This window comes from Dendronephthya gigantea, unplaced genomic scaffold (assembly GCF_004324835.1).
Source record: "Dendronephthya gigantea isolate DGI-Jeju-01 unplaced genomic scaffold, DenGig_1.0 000141F, whole genome shotgun sequence".
NCBI classification, from domain to species: Eukaryota; Metazoa; Cnidaria; class Anthozoa; order Malacalcyonacea; family Nephtheidae; genus Dendronephthya; species Dendronephthya gigantea.
In genome coordinates this window covers 56973-81602 of record NW_021163151.1, presented here as the reverse complement: position 1 = coordinate 81602, position 24630 = coordinate 56973, and the positions used below count along the sequence as shown (strand labels likewise).

General features: G+C 38.2%; 1 protein-coding gene across 1 annotated transcript; it reads right to left on the bottom strand.

Annotated features, from left to right (window-relative positions):
• Nucleotides 1–4101: 4101 nt before the first annotated feature.
• LOC114536615 lies at nucleotides 4102–24205 on the bottom strand. The gene is made up of 2 exons (XM_028557969.1): nucleotides 22818–24205; nucleotides 4102–4237 (listed from the first exon to the last, which is right to left on the bottom strand). The coding sequence occupies exons 1-2, from the start codon at nucleotides 24203–24205 to the stop codon at nucleotides 4102–4104; spliced, it is 1524 nt and encodes a 507-aa protein (XP_028413770.1).
• Between the last annotated feature and the right edge of the window lie 425 nt (nucleotides 24206–24630).

Here is a 24630-nt window from a genome sequence, read left to right as displayed (position 1 = left end):
TGAAAATATTTTCCTTCCGAAAGCATCAGTTTCTAAGCTTGAGATTTATGTTACAGTGTAGTTGGTATAGGTTTTACGTCCATTTAAGGGGAAAACGTTCGAGCCAGGTAATAGTCTCATTTCGGAAATATTGCACAAGTTTAAACGCGCCGAAAAAAAGGTTCAACTTTCTACAGTAACAGAATAATGATGAAAATTAATTTCCAATCTAAAAGTGTTTTTATTTACAAAAGCTAAGTAAGTTTGAAACTTTATACACTTTATTCTATTCCATGCAATTGCCACTTTAAATCATGAGAAAGCATGCAACGAAAATGGGGTGCATATTCGACACTTTACGTGCATGGCGGCCTTCAATTTGACTTTAAGCCATCGTTCCAGTGTTTTTTTAGTTCAATTTCTATTGCAGTAGATGTCCAAATCATCCCCCCCTTCATCGGCGTCAATCGAACGTTAATTGAGACCGAGGGACGTTTTTGAAACCGAATGGGAAATATTTTTCTATCCGGACCGACCAAAACGGTATTATTTAACGTATTTACTTTTTTTACAAAAAGCGGCGTTCGCTCGTATCGTAGTCAGACACAGCAATGGCGACAAAAAACATGCATCAACAATCAAAACCTAATTCGTTTTATTTACTAAAACTCACTTCAATTTATCGTGATAATCATTTGGTTCATATATTTTTATATTTTAAAAGTGCAAGCTTGTTTTTATTCAAAAATATGAGAGTTGGACCGTTACTACGTCAACGGTCTAATACTGGGGGATTCCAGACCGGCAAAGAACCAATCAGCGCACGCCATTTTAGTCACGAGACCGCGTGCCATATAATAATAATTATTATTTTTGCTTATTATAATTAGTTATTATTAATCACTATGTGATCATGCGGATCACCATGTGTTTGGGGCAGCCGACTAAAGACGATCTGAAGCAAGTTGTTAACGTAGCCTAGGAAGAGGTGGTTTTTTGGCGCAAAAATCTGTTTATGTTGCCAAGTGGAGATACTGGAAAGTCATGGTCGTTAGAGAACTGGAGAGACTGATTAACACTTGCAATAATAACTCGGAGATCTTGCATGATATTTCTTCAAAAATTACTATGATCATGCCTGATCTTCTCTAACAAAAACCAAGATTCAAATCGAGATCGAAAGACCATGTGACTTGTCTGTCTCGGCGCATGGATATGTGGCAAAATGGGAACTTCGATGGGTTACTTCGGAGATGCAGAACCATCCAGTCGTCACTACTGATTATTGGATGAAGAATCATCTGGTGCAACCTCGTGCCAAGGGTCTCCGCCCCAGAGTGAGCACAGAGAAAGGGCCCTGGATACGAGGTTGAGTCTGGTGGAGTTCTTCTTAATGACGCTGTGTACAAGCACCTCTTGCAAAAACATTCACCTGCACAACCTGAGGACCATTCCGTCATGATTGATGGTGAAATTCCGTATGTCGATCCATCGTTACTCGCCAACATCGACGAGGCAGCCAGACTCAAGGTGCTGCTGATCTTTCAGATCTTGACGCACTTGGACGGCGACATATTTTGGTGTCCCGCAACTATGGAGATTCTTGCAAAAACCTAAATAGATAGATAGACTTATCAACTTAAAAAGCTTGCAGCTGAAGTAAACCTACAGCTGAAAAACGTTAAGTTTTACACTTTAAAAATATAAAATTATCAACTTTGAGTTAGCTATAAAAACTATGTAACAAGATCAACCCGTTCAGATTAAAAACTTCCATTCATTACAAACTATAAAATCGTTTTTAAATCTTTTTGTTTTGGAAGGTGGTGTTTGAAACTTCCTTCTACTCTCTCAGAGAAACGTCTGAGGTTTTTAAAGGAGGTAATAGATGGTCCAATTTATTCTCGGGGTCATTTGCAATAGATTTAAAAAGTTTGCTAGTTAAGTTCTGTCTCCATTCAGCAAGTGTGGTGAGACCTAAGATCTGTCAAGAAGTTATCATAACGGTGTTCTGGCAGAATAATTCTGGCAGAACAGGCTCGTTTTTGGAGTCTTTCCAGTTCGTCTGAAAGATATTTTAGGAGAAAATCGTGAAACACATCACACGAGTATTCAGTAACGGGCCGGATACATGTGGTGTAGAACAGAAGGTCTTTCTGTTGGACTTTGGCACGTTTCAATTGGCGTAAAAAGTACAAACGAGTTGAAACATTTTTACATATGTCTTTAATATGTGAATTCCATTTAAGATCATTTGTGATGGTGGGGCCCAGTACTTTTACCTACGATACAACTTCAATTTTTTTATCGTTAATAACGACAGGGTCAAATTCTATTACCTTTGTCGAGAAACAAAGCCGAAGTTCCTTGCATTTAGATTCCTTCATTTGCATACCGTTATTTGCAGATTTTCGGGAAAATTCATTTATAAAATGTTGCGTAGCGCTTGAAAAGTCTTTATCTACAACTTCCGACATCGCAGAGTCATCTACGTGTTTCCAAAGATCATCGTTACCAGTCATATTGAGATCGTTTATCATGACCAAAAACAGCCATGGTCCAAGCTTAGTGCCTTGCGGTACTCCAGCTGGGATCGTTTTCCATTCAGAAACACAGTCAATGCCTAGTGTAACTTTTGTCTACGATCGGTTATAAAATCTAGAATCCGATATAAGGTAGGCAGGGAGATATCATAAGTCGCCAATTTGTTTAAAAGAATGTTATGATCAATCATATCAAATGCTTTTCGGAAATCGAAAAGCATGACTTTTTTGTTGAACCGTTAGCATCGGTGCTTTTCTTCCAGGAGTGTACCATACTGACCAGGCATAAGTCGTACTTGAATTTGGGATTGTTCCAAATTTTTTTTTATCGATTTTTTTTTATCGAGCCAGTAATGCTAGTTTCAAATGATGTTCAACCACAATTTCTTCCGCAACTTTTGATAGAACTGGAGTCAGTGATATTGGACGCAGATGGTCATTGACGTCTGTAATGGGTTTCCTTTTTGGGATTGATACAACGTCTGCATTTTCCCACGATTCTGGAACAGAACAACTACGAAAGGAGGACATTAGAATCTTTCGAACTGGATCTGCGAGGATATCTGCATTCTCCTTTAGTACCCATATTGGGATGCCAACATGCCGTCAGGACCGTAGGCCTTCCTCCAGGTCAGAGCACATAGTTTAACAAACACATCTCCTGGTGTAATCATTAGGATACGGTCATCATTTGTTATCGGTGGGAGCAATTCACGGTAGCAATCAGGAGACAGAGGTTTAAAAAGGAACAGAGGGATCTTCGCTGGAACTAATGTACGAATTTTAAGTGAAGGGCATAAGTACCTTGGAGGATATCTTGGATCGGATAACGGAAAAGATAAGTATATTAGTTCTTTAGTCAGTAAATGGTGCCAGCAACTTCACGTTTGGAGTGAATTTTCCAAATTTCAACCCCATGCAGCATACACGGCGTTTGTCTCAGGTTTTTTCAGGGTGTCTCAGAATGGTACACGATCAGCAGAACATGGAGATTCCATCCACGATCTTCGTCGTGAGATTGCAAAATAACGTCAAGTTAGGAGCTCGTTGCTGCTACAGAACTTGAGATCGTGCATGAGTGAAGAGCAGATTCGAGCAAATGACCTCACCAGTCCTCAACTTGGCTAAGAGCTCTGCCACTTGCTGACGAGAGCTACATCTTGACCAAGGGAGAGTTCTTTGATGCAATCTACATGCGTTATCGATGGCCTTTGAAACGCCTTCCATCTTTCTGCGCCTGTGGAAAATCGTTCACGGTCGATCAAGCCCTGTCGTGCCTGAAAAGAGGCTTTAACCATCGAAGACATGATGAAATCCGTGATCTACTTGCTGCTGCTATCGATGACGTTGCTTACGATGTTTCAATTAACCTGCCCTTGCTCCTTTGACTGGCGAGGTTCTTCCATCCAGTGCTAACTTAGCCGATGACGCCAGAGTGGACATTGCTGCGAGAGGTTTCTGGCAGAGATGTGAAAAGGCATTTTTTGATTGTAAGGGTGTTTAACCCATACGCCTCAACACATCGAAGCCAGACGTTTAGCAGCTCGTTTAAAGCCAACGAACGGGAAAAGGAGCGACATTACAACCAACGGATTGTTGAAGTCGAGCATGGTTCCTTCACACCGCTCGTCTTCAGCGCCTTTGGCGGATGCGGACCCATCATTTTCTTTCCTTCCTGGGTGCGAAGCTTGCTGACAAAAAGAATCATTCTCCATCTATGGTGGTTATGTGTTTGTAATTTGATAGATCAAGATAACCAGATTCCTCCAGATACTGGAACACAGAGTAATAAATGTAAAGGCATGAAACAAACACATCTCGCCACAACCGTTCAATTCTTTGATTGTGTGCACTGGGCCCAGTGATATAACTGCCTCTATCTGGTCCTCTTGATGGGTGTGTTAACATGTACCAAGCTACATCTACATTTTTACCCCCATGGCCACCTCTAACTCTGGAAGGAAGCCCATGAACACTTACTGCATTTGCAAAGTGTGTCATTACTGTGCAAGCCTTGTTATTCCCATTACATGATAGATACATAATTTTCCTAGAGTAGCCATCAATGCATCCGTGCACCACAAAATTCCACCTATAAAATTATATTAAGAGTACAAGTCAAGTTCAAAGTAAAATCTTCTGACATTTATAGCTATCTATATTTGTATTAAATAACAGATTGTGGCACATATATTGAGCAATATATTCTAACAGTCAGAAACTGTTAACAAAAAGGACATCATTGCTGTTTCCATGGTAACAATAATGTTCCAATATGGCATTTCAATAAGTACAGTGTAGGGGTGGTAGGGGAAATGGGGGGCAGAGGTGCACTTTGCATCAATAGCCAAATGCTAATTGCCAAATCGCAATTTCAAAAAATTTTTACTTTTGTAGTTCTATTTTTCTCTTTGTACAGAGAAACATTCATTAAATGAGTTTAAATTTGTTTATAACAGCGTAACTGCAAAAGATTCTGTCAACTGCCACTAGGTTCAAATCCCCCCCCTGCCCTTACTTCACTTCAGCGTACCTGCTGGTGCATCCATAATGATAAGCACATTCACATAACATACCTTTTAAGCTTGTGATTGCCATCCATATGCCACAAAGCTAATGGGGCTCTAACGTTGTACGACCGTCTGTGAGTCACACGGATTTGGAGAACTCTAACTACAGTGCTTTCGGGGTCATTTCGAAAGGTATATCAAACCTTGGTCTCCCTTTAAACCCTGTGTTTACGAGTGGAGGGGTAGCTAAACTGCTTATATCTTCTTGTCCATCGCTCGACATAGATAGCACTTGCTTAGCTTCAAGTAAGTATGGAAGTATCGATTCTTCTAAATTGCCGCCAATCCTCAACAACAAACCAATTAGCCAGTCTACTTTATAGCTAGCAAAGTCGATTTTATTACTGTAGGATTGGCCTTCTAATTTTGTTATAATATAATTCAAAACACTATTAACATTTATACAAACTCAACTGGACATCTATGTTGTCCCTCCATCTTGAATTTTGATCAGGCCTCCCCCCACGGGGACATATAGGGATAATTTCCTGATGGCATTTCACTCCGGTTACGATGTTACGGCATTGCATATCTCGGTACGACATTGCATATCCGGGTACGACATTCCATATCCCGGTAGGACATTGCATATCCGGGTACGGATTGCATATCCTGGTACGATATTGCATATCCGGGTACGACATTGCATATCCCGGTAGGACATTGCATATCCGGGTACGGATTGCATATCCCGGTACGACATTGCATATCCGGGTACGACATTGCATATTCCGGTAGGACATTGCATATCCGGGTACGGCATTGCATATCCCGGTACGACATTGCATCGCTGCGTACGTTTCGGTCCGACTACTTTCTAAATATACATTGTATCGGCTACGATATTGCATCATATCGGTTACAAAGTAAACTACAACATAATACACTATATGGGATACGGCATATCACAATTTTGTCCACAATCCCCCTCCATAGTCGAAATTGGAGGACTGCGTCCATCACATCGACTAATGACATTACTTTATCTGAATGGAACTCGAAATATAGCGAGTCTAGTCAAGTGTTTTTGTAAATAGTCTGTAGAACTGTTATACTTTGTTTTAATGCATGATAGATTATTGTAAATTTCCTAGTATTTCCCTAGGTAGCCCAAAGGTATTTGTGTTTTAATCTAAAGCGTCCATCCAGTTTAATATCGCGGTGTGTGACGTTAACACCAATTATATATATATATATATATATATATATATATATATATATATATATATATATATATATATATTATATATATATATATATATATTTGTATTATAATAAGAAAAGTTGGCAACTGAATATAAATTAACGACGTACAGCCTCGAAACTATCGACAAAAAACATTGAAAATATGCAACATAACTCACAAAAAACATCATAACAATAAAATTTGATGTTTTTAATTGCTCCCCAGTACATTTTCTTGTTGAAAACATCTCTAGAAATACGAAAAATTTAGCGATACTTTTCGTGTTGCTATGAAGTTTTTCGCCGTAACGATGCGGGATGTCTTTTGCCTGGCACTGGTTTTCGATTCAAATGGCGAAGCAGCGACCTCATTGGCTCTTAAAGTTGGCGAATATTTAAATTGGTATATTCGCCAATTATTATCATCATAATAATTACTATCATGCGGTTAAAAAGTCCAGAAGGAAAACTAAAAACAGTTCAATTCATGTAGATCGATAATACCTTAAGGGTTTTACACTATATAGAAAATATAGTTACTTATCAATTGTATTTACAAGTTACGACGTTTAAAAATTTATAAGTATTTATAGAGTTTAAACAACTTGGTTCATGTATCTGCCGTAAATGATATTCATGGTTATACCAGCACTATTATTATTATTAAGAATTTCCTTCAAGGGACCAGCTAGTTTATTATCTCTGACGAACTTCTTGAAAATATCTTCTCGTCTTTCTGACAATGTGCGGAGACCAGCTTTGCACATGACGAATATGCTGCATTTTTGGGGTTTTGACTTCGTAACAGCGACTATTATTATTTTTAGGCTGAATTTAATCTTCAATGGTCTGTTGATTCTAATTCTAAAGAACATGCTTTCAGAAAAATTAAAGTACCCCAAAACGTCATCGTGAGAAAGGCTAATTGAAGGAGCTATTGGAAGACACCCCAGTCTTCCTACGTGCGCGGTCAAATATTTTTTCATTGTTATTTGCGAGAACGTCAACAGCCCACACTCACTTCTCTTGAGATATTGCTCCTTTCTTAGCAAATTTAAGTGAAACTTAAAAATATCCTAACACAGAGCATCAGCTTTTAAGCTTTTAGCATTTCCTAGTCAAATTGATAAGAAAATAGCCAAAGTAAACATGAATTCAGTTTGGCCGTGCATGTAGGAAGACTGGGGTGTCCTCCAATATCTCCTTCGCTCCGTGACGTCACCGAATGAAACACGCACGAGAAGTCCAGCTTATTGAAAATAGAAATTTGTTATAGCGAAAGTGTGTAGGTACTAAGCACTTTCAACCAAACACACTTTCAACTAAAATATTGTTTAAGCTATTAATTATCACTACTTTTAACATACACGTACACATGTGACATAATACTTACCAGCTTTCATCAATTTGTCTCTCGCAACAGTGTCCACTTTCTGACTTCCAAGCACTGATTACGTCTTCGGCTTTCATCTTATTTAATGGCGTATCTCGTAGCAATATTATTTCCATTTTCACCGCAATTTCCAGCATTCCTTTACACACCGAGTTTTCGAAACGCAAAAGAGACTTGTAGTAATCAAACAAGCCATTAGTATGAGTGAAGGAAGAGCAGATGTAGGCATCAGTCAATTGCCGCAAAATTTTAAAATTTTTGTCGGATAATTTCTCGCATTTTGCGTGAAACCAAAACCCGCAATCTTTACAAAGAACAGCATCATCGTTGCACTGAGACCTGCAAACGCCGCAAGGTCATTTGCATTTACCACCGGTAAAAGAAGATTTTCTTACCATTTTTTCAGGAATAATGTTTTAAGATGGCTCCCTACAGTTTCTCGAATTTTTTAGATGCACATTTCAAACGGGGATATTCAGCATCTAAACGTTTGATTAGAAGACTAAAATTTTCTATAACTTTCAGACAACATACCTAGAGCCGAAATCTATTCAGAACTTGTGCCTGGCAGGCGTTGCTATAGCAACAGAGACGTTTCAAAATGGCCGCTAAAAATCATTTAATCGAGTTTAAATCGCAAACGAGTTCGGTGACCCCCAATTTTTTTTTCATCGTAATTTTACTCCATAAATGGTTTTTCGATAGTAAAGTTTTAAAAAATTTCTGTCTAGTGCGATTTCTTTAAATGGCTAAAATAACGTTTTTTGCAATAGAAAAAATCGCACTAGACATTTTAGAATTTTTTTAAAACTTTACTATCGATAAAGCATCTAGGGTGTAAAATTAATGATGAAAAAAAATTGGAGGTCATCGAACTCGTTTGCGATATAAACTTGATTAAATGCTCTTTAGCGGCCATTTGAAACGTCTTTGTTGCTATAGCAACGACTGCCAAGCACAAGTTCTGAATAGATTTCAGCTCTAGATATGTTGCCAGAAAGATATATAAAATCTTAGTCTTCTGGTCAAACGTTTAGATGCTGAATACCCCTGTTTAAAATGTGCATTAAAATTTTCGAGAACTGAACTGTAGGGAGCCACCTTAAATCAAAGCCAGAAAGTTGCTACAGATGCTACCGCGTGTCGCTAGGAGCTGATCATGTCAGTCAATGGACAATGCATGAGTCATCCCATTTTGCATTTTCGGTTATCATATCAATAGCTTGTTTTGATCATTAACCACTAACACATTAATTCAGAATTAGTAGCAAGGTCATAGAAGTGTTCATGAATGAATTTCGCGGGACTGTTTTCCCCGCGCAAATTGCCTTTCTTCATGCCTTTTTTGCCGAGAAAAATCGGGTGTTGATTGAATGATCTTTTCGACCAGTTGGCTTTCAAAACAACTTGTCGTTCGTTGACCGCACTATAGGAAATTTTGTTACGCGTGGCAAAAAATGTTTGATATCAGGTAAATGCGTCAAGAATGATGACAAAAATGCGCAATTCTTACTGTACTGAGAGAGCTGCGTGGATTAAGTGTTCACTGTTTAGAGCAAAGATTAATTGCTATTTATGCTTTCGACGCTCTGTGGCAATTTCTCGCCTTCGTAAAACGAATAAGCATATTTACTAATCCTAGCATTAATAATATTTTTAGCAATTATTGAATGAGGTTGAACATGATATGAAGAATTATCAAGCCGAAGTTTGTCATTATCAACCGAAGCCGAAGGCTGAGGTTGATAATGACAAACTGAGACTTGATAATTCTTCATATCCTGTGAAAACCGAATTCAATAAATGTTTTATTATTTATTTAAAAGAACGAACATGTATGCCTCAAAGTTGCCGAACCTTTAACTTGAGGAAGCCATTGTGTTGATGTCTTCGCCATTCGTGTGACGTCAAACGTGGGATACGACTATTTATCACACTAAAAAAAGTCGTATCACACGTTATGACGTCACACGTTGGATATGACGATTTCACACATGGCTATTAGCCAATCACAGGCCGTGAATTCTTTTAAATAAATAATAATATGATTTATTAACTGGAAGTCCAGGGCAGTATTTATTTTCCCGGGCAGTCGTCTCGGGCAGTGCTTAGTAGGACCCCAGTATAATTAACACTTATCACTTATTTACTGCGAACGAAGGAAACATTATGTTTTGTGGACATGAGACCTTTGAAATATCTATTCATAAAAGACCTAATTTCAAATGGATAAAAGTTGTTATTTCCCATGAGATAACACGTTATCTCACTCTGCAGGGGGGTCACGCTGGCGACATCAAAATTTCTTCATTCTCGCGTGATTCGCTCTCGACCAATGAAACGCTACGAAAACAAAACTTTGACAAGTAGTATATAATAATAGTTGTTGCAATGCTATTGGAGTAATTGGACGAACAACAGAAGGCCTGTATTGCCGTAAACACTTTCTACAACTAAAAGAACTAACCTTGGCTTCTGCTTCTTCTAGACGGGTCATACGTTCCTTCAAAAATACGAAGGCCTGTTTGAGGGTGAGTTGTTATTTCAAACCGAACAGGATTTCGTCTTTTTCTTCTTTTCGATGTTGACAAAGGATGGTCCGTTAAAAGATCATTCACGCGCTTTAGTGCGTCTTTCGTTGTCAGGTTTTTCTTCTTCTTTAAACGCACAGGCAACGCCATTTCGACGACGGTCAATCAAAACTACTCACAAGTCACAACTCGTCGTCGGCCATGTTGATAACATGATTAGTATGTGCTGCGCATACGTTTCGAATCTACTGTATGTTTTGCGTATGACTTTAATTTATGATTATCACGAATATAAATGGAGTTAACATTTAATGATCATGATAAATTCATGGGGAGATCTTGTTGCAAACTCTCGATTTGTAAATTTCTGTCTGTCCGCATAAATTTATGCAAAATTTATGCAAACGGAAGACGTCACATTTCTAGGCATCATTGCTCATTTCTTGCCATCATTGCTATTGCATAATGTATATTGTTCATGAACTCGTATGTATTTGTGTATGTTGTAAAAATATCGATTTGTAAATGTGTCTCTCCGCGTTTATGCGAAGTCATTGCTATTGTATATTGATCATGAACTGGCAAGTTCTTTTACGCGTAATGGACGGCAGGACGCATAGACATGTATTAATCATTATAGTGAGTACAAAAGTACAAAAACATTTAGAGTACTCCTCTAACATTCCAAATATATTAGGCATTCAACATTAATTACAGTAATGGTCACTTGTGATGTTCAGCCAAAATACCCAAGTTAATGTTCACTTGCTAGACGCATTCAACACTGAAAATAAAATAAAATAATAAATTATTTAGAAATACAATAAATTATTATTTAGAAAGATATGCCCAAGTATGGCAATTAGTTATGGCAATTAGTATATGGCAATTAGTTACATGCTGCAATAAAAAATAATTACTTCTAAATCGTTATCACTTTTTGCCCGTTTGCAATGGTTTCCTTTAAGAAAGGTTTAGTAAACCATTTGGCTAAGTTTAAATTCTAATCTTCATCATCATTATCGTTATCATCATCAGTGCCTTTATTTTCTTTTACATCCTCAATCTCGTGGTCGTTTAAAAGCCTTTTAATGAGGAACTTTCTCTTATCTTTTCTTCTCTTATCATCAGCTTCTATTGCTTCTTCTGGGTGAAAATGATCACTTCGAATAGACGCATCTTTTGTGTGCATTATTTTCTTATGTACCGGATCTTTCTTTATTTGTCTCATCCACAAAAGGCGCTCTAAGTAGATATTTTCTAATTCTTTCTGGAGTCTAGGCATAACATTGAAGTACTTCTTTGTTTTGCTTCCTCTATTAACGGTATCCAGGGGGTCCATTTCTTCTTCAGATTCTGAGTCAGACACCGTCGAACTTCCAGACTGATAAGTTGAAGTGGTCGAGACATCATCTTAGAAATCTCATTCTTGACTGTCGGAGTCTGTTTGAGACATGTTTCTTTCTTGTTTTTGTAGTGGACAGTATTCCTGTTCGTGTCTGCGCTGATTGTAATCGCGGTTAAAGTATCTTCCGCAAAATTGACAGCTCATTCCCTTACCACTGGAGGTGTGGGAATGCCTTGTTATCGAACAGTAATGCCGTTTTATGAGCAAATGAGCATGTGCTTATGAGCAGTTATGAGCATGGCTCATCTGCTCATCGCAGTTATGAGCATGTGCTCATCTGTTCATTGCATAAAACTGTACCCAATTCATTGAGATTTTTTAGGCCCAAACTCCTATAGTTAAAGTGCCTATATCACTTGTGGGATCTTTATGCATTTGAAAAGAACGTAAAAAGTTAGTTAATATATTAAAAAACGTTTTTTGATTTAGTGCAATAATTTCTTTCTAAACTACCTGCGGTTCCTCAGTCCCAACCTCCTGGGTTTAAACAAGGCTGTTTAATTAATTTGAAACTGCCCATTGTTTACAGGAGCCTGGGACTCAGGAACTGCAGGTAGTTAAAGGCTAGTATTTTTAAAATCATTGCACTAAATGAAAAACTTTTTTTAATATATTAACTAACTTTTTACATTCTTTTCAATTGCATAAAGATTCCACGTGTGATATAGGCACTTTAAGAATGTGAGAATGTGCTCATAACTGCTCACAAGCAACTGCTCATCGCCCCATCGGCCAAAATAGATACTCGATTTTTGAATAGATTGATATTGATTCAGTGTCCTTTTCAAGTTTTGATATAGCAACTACAAGTGCTCGAGCTAAACACGTATGGTCAAAGTTCAGTGTTATTAAAGGTATAATTGATCGCTTGCTGATCAAATAAATTGATCTCATGTCGTTTCTTTCCGGTGCCTCCGTTGGGCATCTCAACGTTTTATAATATTAACATTTACTGAGTCATTTAATCTGAATTCCCGATTAGATTGAATAACTCGATCGTAATTGAAACACGTTCTGACGTTAAGCCGGCTTTCCACTTGGTGAATGTATTCGCGTAAACAGATTTTTGGTAGGAGGCGATTCTACTTTTTCGCAGCGAGTTTTTTCGCAAACCAATCACATCACCGGATCTCAGATATCGCTTTGCGTCGCACGAATAGTAAAAAACGAGCTTTAATCTCTCACTAGATATAAATGTAAAGAGCAATTATGTACTTTACTTATTTTGGTAAAGCTCAGGCACAAATATGCGAAGGAAGGGCTAATAAGCAAGCTTTTACCCGCTTGCAACCATTTGGAGGTCAATGCCTACAACCACTGCATGCGCAAAGGTCGAAGTGGAAGCCTATGCTGCGTGGTTAAAGAAACAAGGCTAAAGACAAGAGAAAACAAAACGGTTCTTTCAAGAACCACCAAATCTATAAAAGAATATGAATGAAATATCGAGATAAAAATGATCAGACTGACAAATGACTCACGTACACTAAAATTTGTTTTTGAATCCTACACAATACTTGCCTCAGCAGTGGTCCATACTCCATAAACACTACACACATCAAACGCATGATGTACACGTAAAACTATCGTGCACATTTGATGTGACGTCATGGTACGTACCCTAATACACCACACATGCTCACGTGAAACTATCGTGTATTCCCACATGATGTTCACCTGGTAACCTCGTGTACACCCAGTATGACGTCATTACCGGCATCCCTTTGTCCACTATATGGGAGGGGGGTAATCTACTTTCGCCTTTTAACAAATGGTCGTTTATGGGCGCGTGGAGACATCGTGGTTTGCACAGAATTGAAGATTTAATACAACTATATAAGCGCGAGAGTGCAAGTGTAAGACAAAGTGAACGTATATTAAGCGGCTTATTTACATTTTTGAACTATTGAACTTCCGCATACTTTTTAAAGTACTACGTGTTTCTGAATTTCCCGATCGAACAATATTTAGGTTCGCAACGCATCTAAATGAGTATGAACTGTATTGTTTATGTTCAAAAGCTTTATATTAAAGACTGGAACGTGCGCGAAGTTAACAACAGAACAGGCGTCTTGTTTCAGCTAAATGTCCGCATCGTTTTGGTATTTAATTCCTATATATACGCAGAAGGTGTGACTCTTTGAAAATGATTTTTATTGGCTGAACTTCACAATACATTTATGTTTCAACCAATAGCAGAGCTTCGTTCTTTGGAAAGCATAGAAAAGCGTTACCCAATTGGACAAAAGCTTTCGAGAGTTGCGACATGTCCTAGAATTGAAGATATCAAGATACATTTACGGTCAACCGCGGAGAAAACTACCTAAAATTCATAGCTAACAAAACAACAGATATAGGGTCAGTGCAAGATGGAAGAAAGGTAAATTGAACGTATTTAATATTTACCAGAAAGAGCTTAGATGCTCTATCAAAGTAGAATAGTCTGAATAGATTATCATAGACTAAAGGCAAAGTGCATGGAATGAGTTTAAAGTGCATGTTTCGCGAAGTACTTTCGGTTTCTTTATAACAAACTTGTTTGAAAGCATCATATGAGATGAGCTATTCTTAGTTATGGCGGGAATTTAGCGTTTCCTCTGTGTTGTGTATTCATGCATCTTAAGCTTTGCAAGTTTTAACAATTTCTTCTTGCGTCTAATGACTATTATAATACGCGTTCCCGAACATTCAATCTAAACTTCGGATTAGCCAAATTCGAGTGTATGTAAATTTGTAAGTTATAATGAAAAATTTTACATAACTCATTTCGTGAATATACATACCTACTTTTTATATATTATGTGAAAACTTGCCACGGTTCGTGAAATGATTTAATGTCTTTTTTAAACGATCGTAGCTAATATCGTGCAGTTTGCAAATAAAACAATGTAACAGGATTCATATTAAATGTTTTGCTCATCAATTTAGAAGAGACTTCTAGACTGATATTATTTCTATAGATTTGTTAATTTCAGCTAAATGTCGGCATCGTTTTGTTATTTAATTCCTATTAAAAACACAGGGGGTGTGACTCTTTGAAAACTCGGTATTTTTGAAAGCTAATCTTTATCAGGATTTCCTGAATCTCTGCTGGTAAATGTTAATCACATTTAATCAAATTTATTCAACTCAACTTCTAATTTAGAGAACGTAACAACCCAAATTGCATGTATAATAATTTGTGTGTTATTTTGAGAAGGAGCAACATAAATATAGCTATACAGCTAGTTTTTCGTGTAACTGAGTACATATTCCAGAACTATAGAAAACGTAGCAATAATAATAATTATAGAAGTTAATTAATTTTTAAGAATTTTTTATCACGTACTGCACATATCATCACAGGGGAATTATCTAATTCCTATTAAAAACGCAGGAGTGTGACTCTGTCCAATAAATTGTTATGTCGTGTTAACTGTTATGTCCAGTATATTGTTATGTCCGGTAAATTGTTATGTATATTCAATATAACGATAATAGTAACCATATAGTATTACAAAGCCAAGTTGTAACAATGCCTACGCATTGCAATTGACAGGTTCTTCCTCTGAACGCAATAAATGTAGATTAGATCCTATAAACAGTTCTAAAATATGCAAACTATGTTCTTCCGTTAACGTATGTCTGAAGTTATGTTCTTCCTCTAACGTAGGTCTTAAAATATGTTCTTCCTTTAGAAACACTATATATATAACCCAATCGTTGGTAAAGGAGAGGTTTTATTGTAAATTTATATCTCTATTTGTGAAATATATGTATTAAACGTAAGGTGTGCAGGTTTCGCCAGTTGTCGCAATGAGTGAATTATACAGTCCCAAGGAATTGTGAGAGTTTCACAACAGACTCTTTGAAAACTCGGTGTTTTTGAAAGCTAATCTTTATCACGATTTCGCGAATCCCTGCAGTTACATGTTATATAATCACATTTATTCAGATCATATTTATTCAACTCAACTTAATTCTGATGTAGAGAACGTTAGAATACAAATTGCATGTATAATAATTTGTGTGTTATCGGTTTGAGAAGGAGCGATATAAATATAGCTATTGCAGCTAATTTTTCGTGTAGCTGAGTAAATATTCCAGTACCACTGAAAACGTGGCAATATTAATAATTATTGTTAATTTCAAGATTTTTTTTTCACTGAATATCATCACAAGGGAATTATTTAATTTCCATGAAAAACGCAGGGTAGTGTCCCAGCTCCTCGCAAGAATGATTCTTATTGGCTGAACTTTACAATACATTTTTGTTTCAACCAATAGCAGAGCTTCGTTCTTTAGAAAGCATAGAAAAGCCATATCCAATTGGACGAAAGCTTTCGAGAGTTGCAACATGTCCCAGGATTAAAGATATCAATGTACATTTACAGTCAACCGCGGAGAAAATTTCCTAAAATTCATAGCTAACAAAACAGCAGACATATAGGGTCAGTGCAGGATGGAAGAAAGATAAATTGAACGTATTTACCAGCCCTGTGACATTCCACATGCTCTATCCAAGTGGAATAGTCTGAATAGGTTAATATAAACCAAAGACAAAGTGCATGTCTCGTGATGTTCTTTCCGTATAACGAACTTGTCTGAAAGCATCATATGAGCTATTCTTAGTTATGGCGGGAATTTAGCGTTTCCTCGGTGTTGTGTATTCATGCATCTTAAGCTTTCCGAGTTTTAACAATTCCTATTTGCGTCTAATGGCTATTATAATAATTATGCGTTCCCGAACATTCAATATAAATTTCGGACTAGCCAAATTCGGGAGCATTTAAATTTGTATTATAAGTTACAATGTCAAACGTATTTTGCATAACTCATTTCGTAAATATACAAAGCTACTGTATATATATTATTTGAAAACTTTCGATGGGTTGTGTAATGATTTTATGTTTTTTTTAAACAATCGTAGCTAATATGGTGCTGTTTGTAAATGTTCGTATAAATTAAGCAATGTAAGAGGAGTCATATTAAATGTTTTGCTCTTCGATTTAAAAGAGATTTCTAGACTGATATCATTTCTATATATTTGTTAATTTCAGCTAATTGTCGGCATCGTTTTGTTATTTAATTTCTATATAAACACAGGGGGTGTGACGCTTTGAAAACATGATTAACAATTACCAACAGGGCCGAAACTAGAACGATAATTGCAGGGGTGCATGTTTATTCATATATTCAGTTCTGCCCTGCGGATTTCTTTTGTAAGTGCAAAAGCTCACAATGGAAATCCGTCGGGCAGAACTGAATATATGAATAAACACCCCCCCCCCCCAATTATCGTTCTAGTTACGGCCCTGATTACCAACCGGGATTCGCGAAATCGTGATAAAATACTAGCTTTCAAAAACACCGAACTTGTCAGACCAGAAAAAGTGTCAGACTTCTTCCGTTTTTAATAGGAATTAAATATTTCCCTTGTGATGATATGTGCAGTGATAAAAAATTCTTAAAAATTACTATAATTATTAATATTGCCACGTTTTCTACAGTGCTGGAATTATGTACTCAGTTACACGAAAAACTAGCTGTAGCTATATTTATATCGCTCCTTCTCAAATAATACATAATTATTATACATGCAATTTGTATTGTTACGTTCTCTATATCAGAATTAAGTGAGTTGAATAAATGTGATTAACATTTACCTGCAGGGATTCGCGAAATCGTGATAAAAATTAGCTTTCAAAAACACCGAGTTTTCAAAGAGTTACACGATGCCGACATTTAGCTGAAATTAACAAATACATATAGAAATAATATCAGTCTAGAAGTCTCGTCCAAATCGATGAGCAAAAAATTTAATATGACTCCTGTTACATTGTTTTATACGAGGAGGAGGGTGGGAGAAAAACTTTACGTCAAAACAGGGACGACTTTGCGCTACATATATGTATCGCCGCACGTTTTCCTGCACGCGTTACATTCATGTGATCAGAAAAGTGCCCCATATTAAGTTCGCCTATTTTATATCATAATCTCAGGAAGCAATAAAATCTTCATTGGTATGCCAGTAATTCCTTTATCGCTTCCTTTAATTAACACTATATCTAGGGATTATCTTGCCTCATGATCACGATACATGATTTCGTGAGCTCTGTTTCCTGTGCATCAGTTTTAGGCAATAAACGAGTCAGACACACTTATAAAAATTATGGCAATGTGTGTATTGCATTAATTTTGTAATTAATGACATAATTTTTAACATAACGAATTATTAACCAAAGTGATTAATTAACAGTTAGCACAGGAAAGGTGGGGGTAATAAAAACGCCATAAGTCTACTTGGGTAAATGAGACATACCCCACCCAATCGTGACAGGGTATCGACAGATAAAAGTGATTACCAATAAAATAGGAATACCGATAAAACAGGTAAGCGGTAATCCTGCAAAATTAAATGATAGTAATGGCAAACTGGTATTAAGCTTCGTGTAAGAAAATAGTCTTGGCTATACCCAAAGAATTCGTGCCCCTGCTTTGAACTGCCAGGTATAGTGGTCACCGACCAGACATAAGTGTTCCGCTACCCTTGCCCGGTTGCCCCTGTGTCAGCATCACAGAACACTCAAAGAACGTGCATAATATTCTTAATAATTATTGTAGTCAAGTCTTTCCCCTGCGTCAACTTGACATATCAGATGCGCACGAAAGCCAAGTTGCCAAAACAAAATTGCTGGTTGACAGCTATGATAATCGCACCTATCCAGGTAAAACGGTTGAGCACAGACCCAGACCTCGAATATACTTTCAAAAAGCGTCAGATTTCCACCAACCCATTGAACAATAGTTGAGCTGGAATGACCGCTGGTGAGGGTTGTACACCTACTGGAGCTAGCCGCTTGAACTTCAAAACCTGTAATCTATCTATAAACTATCAGCTAAAACGTTCTTAACCCCGGAACATGGCGAGCATGAAATAAAATATTACACTTCAGACATGCCAGCACCAGTCGGCGCACAAATAACATCGTCAGGGTATAGGTTTAAACTGAACGAATCAGTCCATACATCGCTAGGAAAAAACGATCGGCCGTTAAAATTATCTGAAAAAGAACGCCAAATATAATTATCCGCTTTTACCGATTTGGTAAGACGGATGAAATGATGCGCGGGTTTTATTCCCTTCGTTAAATCGATCAGACGACGCAGGAAAGCCCGCCCGGGGACAACGACTGAGCATGCAAAATTAAGTAAACGGGTCAATGATTGAATATCGCGTAAATTAACTTTTTTGCGTCGAGGAAACGTGGAAACTAAGACTGTGTGCACACGGTAACGTTTTCGAGCGTTTTTATTTTCGTTTTCATGCCAAAACGGTTTGAAACACCGTCAATTTACAATAGAAGTTGAAGCTAACTTATAAGATAAAGCATATTTTTCCTTGGAACGTGTGGACAGGGCGTCAAAACAATAAAATGGACAAAAACGATTTTGAAAACGCTCGAAAATGACGCTCGTGTGCACATAGCCTAAAAGTTTACATTTTTCAGTTTTGTTCAATGGCAAACGGGCTTCCGTGCGCAAAGTATTTAATTCAATGCCTGCAAAAGAAAGGACATTTTTTGGACCGACTGTTTTCTCTGGCTCCATTGGTACGTCTAAGTAATCGCAGAGAGATATGAAAACATTCATTCATTCATTCAAACTTTATTTACACACACAAAATCTTTTCAACAATAAAGCTGGTTTTCAAAAGAGGTGTGCACTAAGTTTACAAAATGAAATCCCACCTACCCCCTTAATCTATTTACAATATACGTACAATACTTATAAACATATTTATCTTATATGTTGATCCAATAAAAACGTATTCAGTTTTAGCAATATTTAAATTAAGCTTGTTTGCTGATAACCAAATTCGGACATTCTCTAGGTCCTCATTTGCCCTTTTCTGCACTTCATCCAATGATTCTCCTGCCGCTGCTAAACTAGTGTCATTCGCAAACAGTCTGGCTGTTGTGTGTTTGAGGCAATTTGGCAAGTCATTTATATAGAGATAGAATAGAAGAGGGCCAAGTATACTTAATACTTCCCTGGGGAATGCCAACAAGTTATTTTTCCTTGTTTAGAAAACATACCATGAAGGTGGCATTTCTGAGTTCGATCAGTCAGATAATTACGCAATAGTGTAAGCCGCCGATTTTCCGAAACCGTATATTTTAAGGGTTTGTTTTAAAGAATAGCGTGATTTACGGTATCAAACGCTTTCTTGATATCAAGGAAAACAACCAAATTATAGTGTCCACGGCCCATATAATTATAAAACGAGCAAGGTCAGAGCGGTATTGGTGATAAGTAGGTGCTACTAGAAGATAATCATCAAGAATGTGGATTAAATGCGGGATTGACAAGTGTTTCTTAGCAACCCATTCGATAGCAGTACTAAACATCTCAAAAGTACGACAGGATGACGCACAGCCCATTGGCATAGCACGATCGTAATAATATTGTCCCTGCCAAAAAATGCCTAAAAGATCGTAATCAGATGGCTTGATTGTGATCATGCGAAATGCACTCTTAATATCGCTTTTGGCCAGAAAACAGCCAGAACCTAATAGTTTAATCATAGCAACCGCATCATCGACACGCGCATACTGTACTGACGCATGCTCTGGGGCAATACCGGCATTAACTGAATCCCCTTTCGGAAAAGATAAATGATGAATTAAGCGATATTCCTCTTGTGGTTTCTCGAGAACTATCCCTAAAGGTGAAACACGAAAATTGGGGAAGGGTGGGCATACAAAAGGCCCGGCAAGTCGACCTGCTGCCAATTCTTCGGAAAGCTTAGCACTGACTATTTCAGGATTTTGTTATGCAGAAATGAGATTATTCGCAAAAAATGATTCACGCTTTCCTTATTAATTAGTATTATGAATTATAAATATGCCAATAGCAATGACAATGAAGCTTAGAAGACGAATTGTATATTTGTATTATATACAACTATACTTCCTCGTTCGTTTAACTATGAGCGGCAAGAGACGATGGGTTTTCACGTAATATCAAATATGGCATTAAACTTTGGCTCGATAGGCAATCCAATAAGCTTGGATGTATGTTAGTTATTTTTGAAAACATAAATTTCCAAAGATTATGAGCTTAGATAAACAACAACCCACCGTCTCCTTACACTGACCTTAATTGGATTAGCTGTAAAATAAAACATGAAACCGCATTATTATAATACATGCCAATGGACAAATACGTCACCCCACTTAGGCATAGCTGAGGCCCGTTTGAACGCTTTGTAAATGCGTATGCATTGTAGCCACGTTCTCGTAACACGCTTTATAAGAAATATATAATAAACGAGAAAGCGTTTATTACCATTAGATACCTAAAAGTGTGTTGACTTGATAAGCGAGGCCACAGCCGAGTTTTTTGGCACACTTCATTTGAGGTTTATTATCTAATGGTAATAAGCAGCTTTCGAGTTTATTATATTACTTCTCAAACGACCTTATATTCAAAGAGAAATATAAAGCCACGATTTCAGCCATGTGAACAAGAAACAAAAAGCAGGATTAAATTTCGACTTTCAGAGATCATTACCAAACATAACTGTCTACACCGGTGTAAAGATCTTTCGTATATCATTTCCTATTCCTGTACGGAACTTCGTCGGTACAAAAAAGCTCTTTCTCAATTTCTTAATATTTATTCAAACAAAATCAAAAATATACAAAATTTATAAAATTAAAAGGTCTCTCTACAATTTCTCGCTCACTCTGTTCTCAGTACGTTTTCTCTATATTTTCCTTTGGTGTTTCCACTTTCAATTAATTTAGTTCCTTCGAAATTAACTCAATTCCGCTCACGCTCCCCTAAAATTATTCCCTTAGAATTCGATAATTTTACAACTTGAAAATACCAATTGACACAAAAATGCCAAATGTTTCTTTAGTTCTGTGTATCTCAATGTTTTGTTCTTGAGTGTCTTAAACTTGCTTTTCACTCGTTTTCATTTGCTTATAACCGTATTTTCTCACGTGCGTCAACTGCCGCTTTCCGAGTACTCTTCGCTCGTATTTGCTGCGAATCTTTGCTTGCTTCCTCAGTCTGAACCTTCTCTACGGACTTGATTTCTAATGGACACACAAGAGTAACGGGTCTTTGAATGTAATGACCTTTGTGAAGGAGTGTCACCCCTCTCACTACACCGTCTTTGCCTTTAATGTGATGCGTAACTTTTCCTTTAGTCCACTCTCCCCTATTCTTTCCGTCGCCAATAACCAATACGATTTCTCCAACTTCCGGAACATTTTCGGCTCCTCTATGAATTCTATGGTTTTCCAAAAGTCCGTGGATGTACTCTTTCTCCCAGCGGCGCCATACGTGTTGCCGTTTCATCATCAACCTTGCGTGGAGTTTACTCACTTCATCACCTTCGATTTCACAGTCTTCAACGACGTGAGAATTCTGTCCCCACATAATTACATTGGGTGTTAACACCTGCTCCTCACCATTATGAATTTCCACGTAGGTCAATGGACGGTTGTTGAGGTGTCTCTCAATGTCCATCACTAACGCTTCCATTTGATCGTAATACAGATGTGACCTTCCCATGGTTTTGTATAGCGTTTTCTTGATCTCCTTGATGAGGCGCTCGTACATACCTCCCCACCACGGCGATTTGGAAAGTTGAACTGCCATCTAATCTCTTGCTGCGCTAGATGGTCTTGAAGTGATTCACTCTTTCGTATTTTCCTTATCCAACTAGCAGTGGACTGGAAGGTGGACGCGTTGTCGGATATAATGCGTCTCGGTCTCGTACGTCGGGTGATAAAGGCGTTGAGCTTACTCTTGAACTCCTCAGCTGTCTGAGATTTAGTAACTTCGAGATGAACGGCCCTGGACGCCGCACACGTAAAAATGATGATGTAGCATTTGCCTTCCTCGGTCTTCGATACTTTATAGCTCAACGGTCCTGCGAAATCTATCCCGGTCGTCTCGAATGGTCTTCCGCCTTCAGTACGAAAGGTAGGTAAATCTGCGGTGGTTGTAGTCCCGTACGGTTTTGTACTGAATACTTTGCACAGGTTGCAGCGGTTGATCATTTTCCTCACTTTTGATCTTAATCTTGGTATCCACCAGTTCTCTCTAATTGTAGACATTGTATTCACGACGCCCATATGGTTAACTTGCTGATGACTATGGCGAATTAATTTCTCCGCAAATTGCCCATTCGGAATGAAAACCGGTTCATACCCCTGGATTCTCCCCTTGCATTTGAAGATGCCTGTAGTCTCTTCTTTTTCCAGCTTCCACCCCGGGGTCTCTAAGTCTGGTTGAACGTCCGTTTGTGCTCGTCGGACACACAAATTCCGTGCGCTCGATATCTCTTCAATTGTTAGTGGTCCACTAGTTTTCTTCGTCATTCTTTTCTTAGCGAGGGCGTTCTGCTTGAATCTTAGGGCCCACGCTGTCACTCTTAAAGTTCTCCAATAAGAACGTTTCTCAAGTAATGAGTCCCACTCAACTGGATCTCGCTTTAACGTAAACAATGCTCCCTCCACGGTAGGTTTGTGCTCTTCATATACTCTCTTAGTTGACTCAAGCTTCGGCTGTTCTGGCCACTCTGTTTCGTCGACCAACCAGTCTGGTCCCGTGAACCAATCCCCCTTTTCCATTTTGTTTAAACTTGCTCCTCGACTGCCGAGATCTGCTAAATTCTTCTCTGTGGGACAATGTTTCCACTTTATGCCAGTGTCATGAGTGATCTCCGCAATCTTTCTCACCCTGTTGCTCACGAAGACTTTCCAAGCTTTTCCCGGATTGCAAATCCAATACAGTGCCACCATGCTGTCCATCCAGATAGTGACAGATGCAATAGGCCAGTGCTTTAAGGCAGATAAGAGATTCTTGACCATATTTGCCGCCATATGTCCACTAATCAACTCTAGCCTCGCTATTGTGGTGTTACGCTTCGAGATCCTACTCTTTGATGTCAGCAGTCTTTTAACCACCCCGGTCGAATGTTCAATCACTGCTATTGTCACCGTGGAACACACGACGTTACTAGCATCGGCGAACACGTGCAAATGGACCTTCTTCAACTTACGTATGTCCTTGGCAATGCTTCTCGGCACTCTCACATTTCTCAATTGACCAGTCCAACGCAAGAAATCTCGTTTCACGTTGTCACCTACTTCCGCATTCCAGCTGGCTCTCTCATCACAGACTTCGCGATAAATACGTTTGCCCTCTACCATTGTTTGCGACATTATTCCTAGTGGATCATATATCCCACTAAGTTTGCTTAAAATAGTACGTTTCGTTACAGGACCGTCCTCTGGCAGCTTCATATCAGCCTTAATTTCCAGTGTGTCCTCGCTCTTCTCCCAAATGTGTCCAAGTAACTTGCTCGGGTTAGACTCTTCGTCTAAATCTGACACATCCGTTTCCCATTTGTGGACGGGAAATTTTGCAGATTCAAAAATGTGTGTCGCCTTTTCCTTGAATACGTTCAACTCGTCAACGTCGTTAGCGGTTTGCATGAGATTATCAACGTAGGTGTTCTCTCGCAGAGCTTGAACGGTGTTTCTTACGGCATGAGGTTGCTGATCAAGGTGGTAGTTGATTGTGGCTCCTAGCATGACGGATTTGCTTCTGCACCAAAGGGAACTCGGGTAAATCGGAAATGCTTCTCTTGGCCATTGACATTGAAAAGAAATCTAAAAGCATCTCGGTCTTCATTGCTTAAACCAATCTGAAGAAAGGCCTTCTGGATATCAGCAAGGATAATGTGTGGACTCATTCGCGCTCTTATCAAGACGTTCCACAATAATGGTTGTAATGATGGTCCGGTATGCATACATTCGTTCACACTGATGGACCGGGTCGGGCACTTGCATCAAATACCATTCTTACCTTTGACCTACTTGCTTGCTCTCTAACCACAGGTGACCGGTTTATAAGGGAGGTAAAACACGCGGGGTCCTGTTGGTTGGGCAGGTACAGGCTCGATAATCTTGTTCTCTAGCTGGTCTTTCACAATCGCTTCATAAGTTTCTCGTAGTTC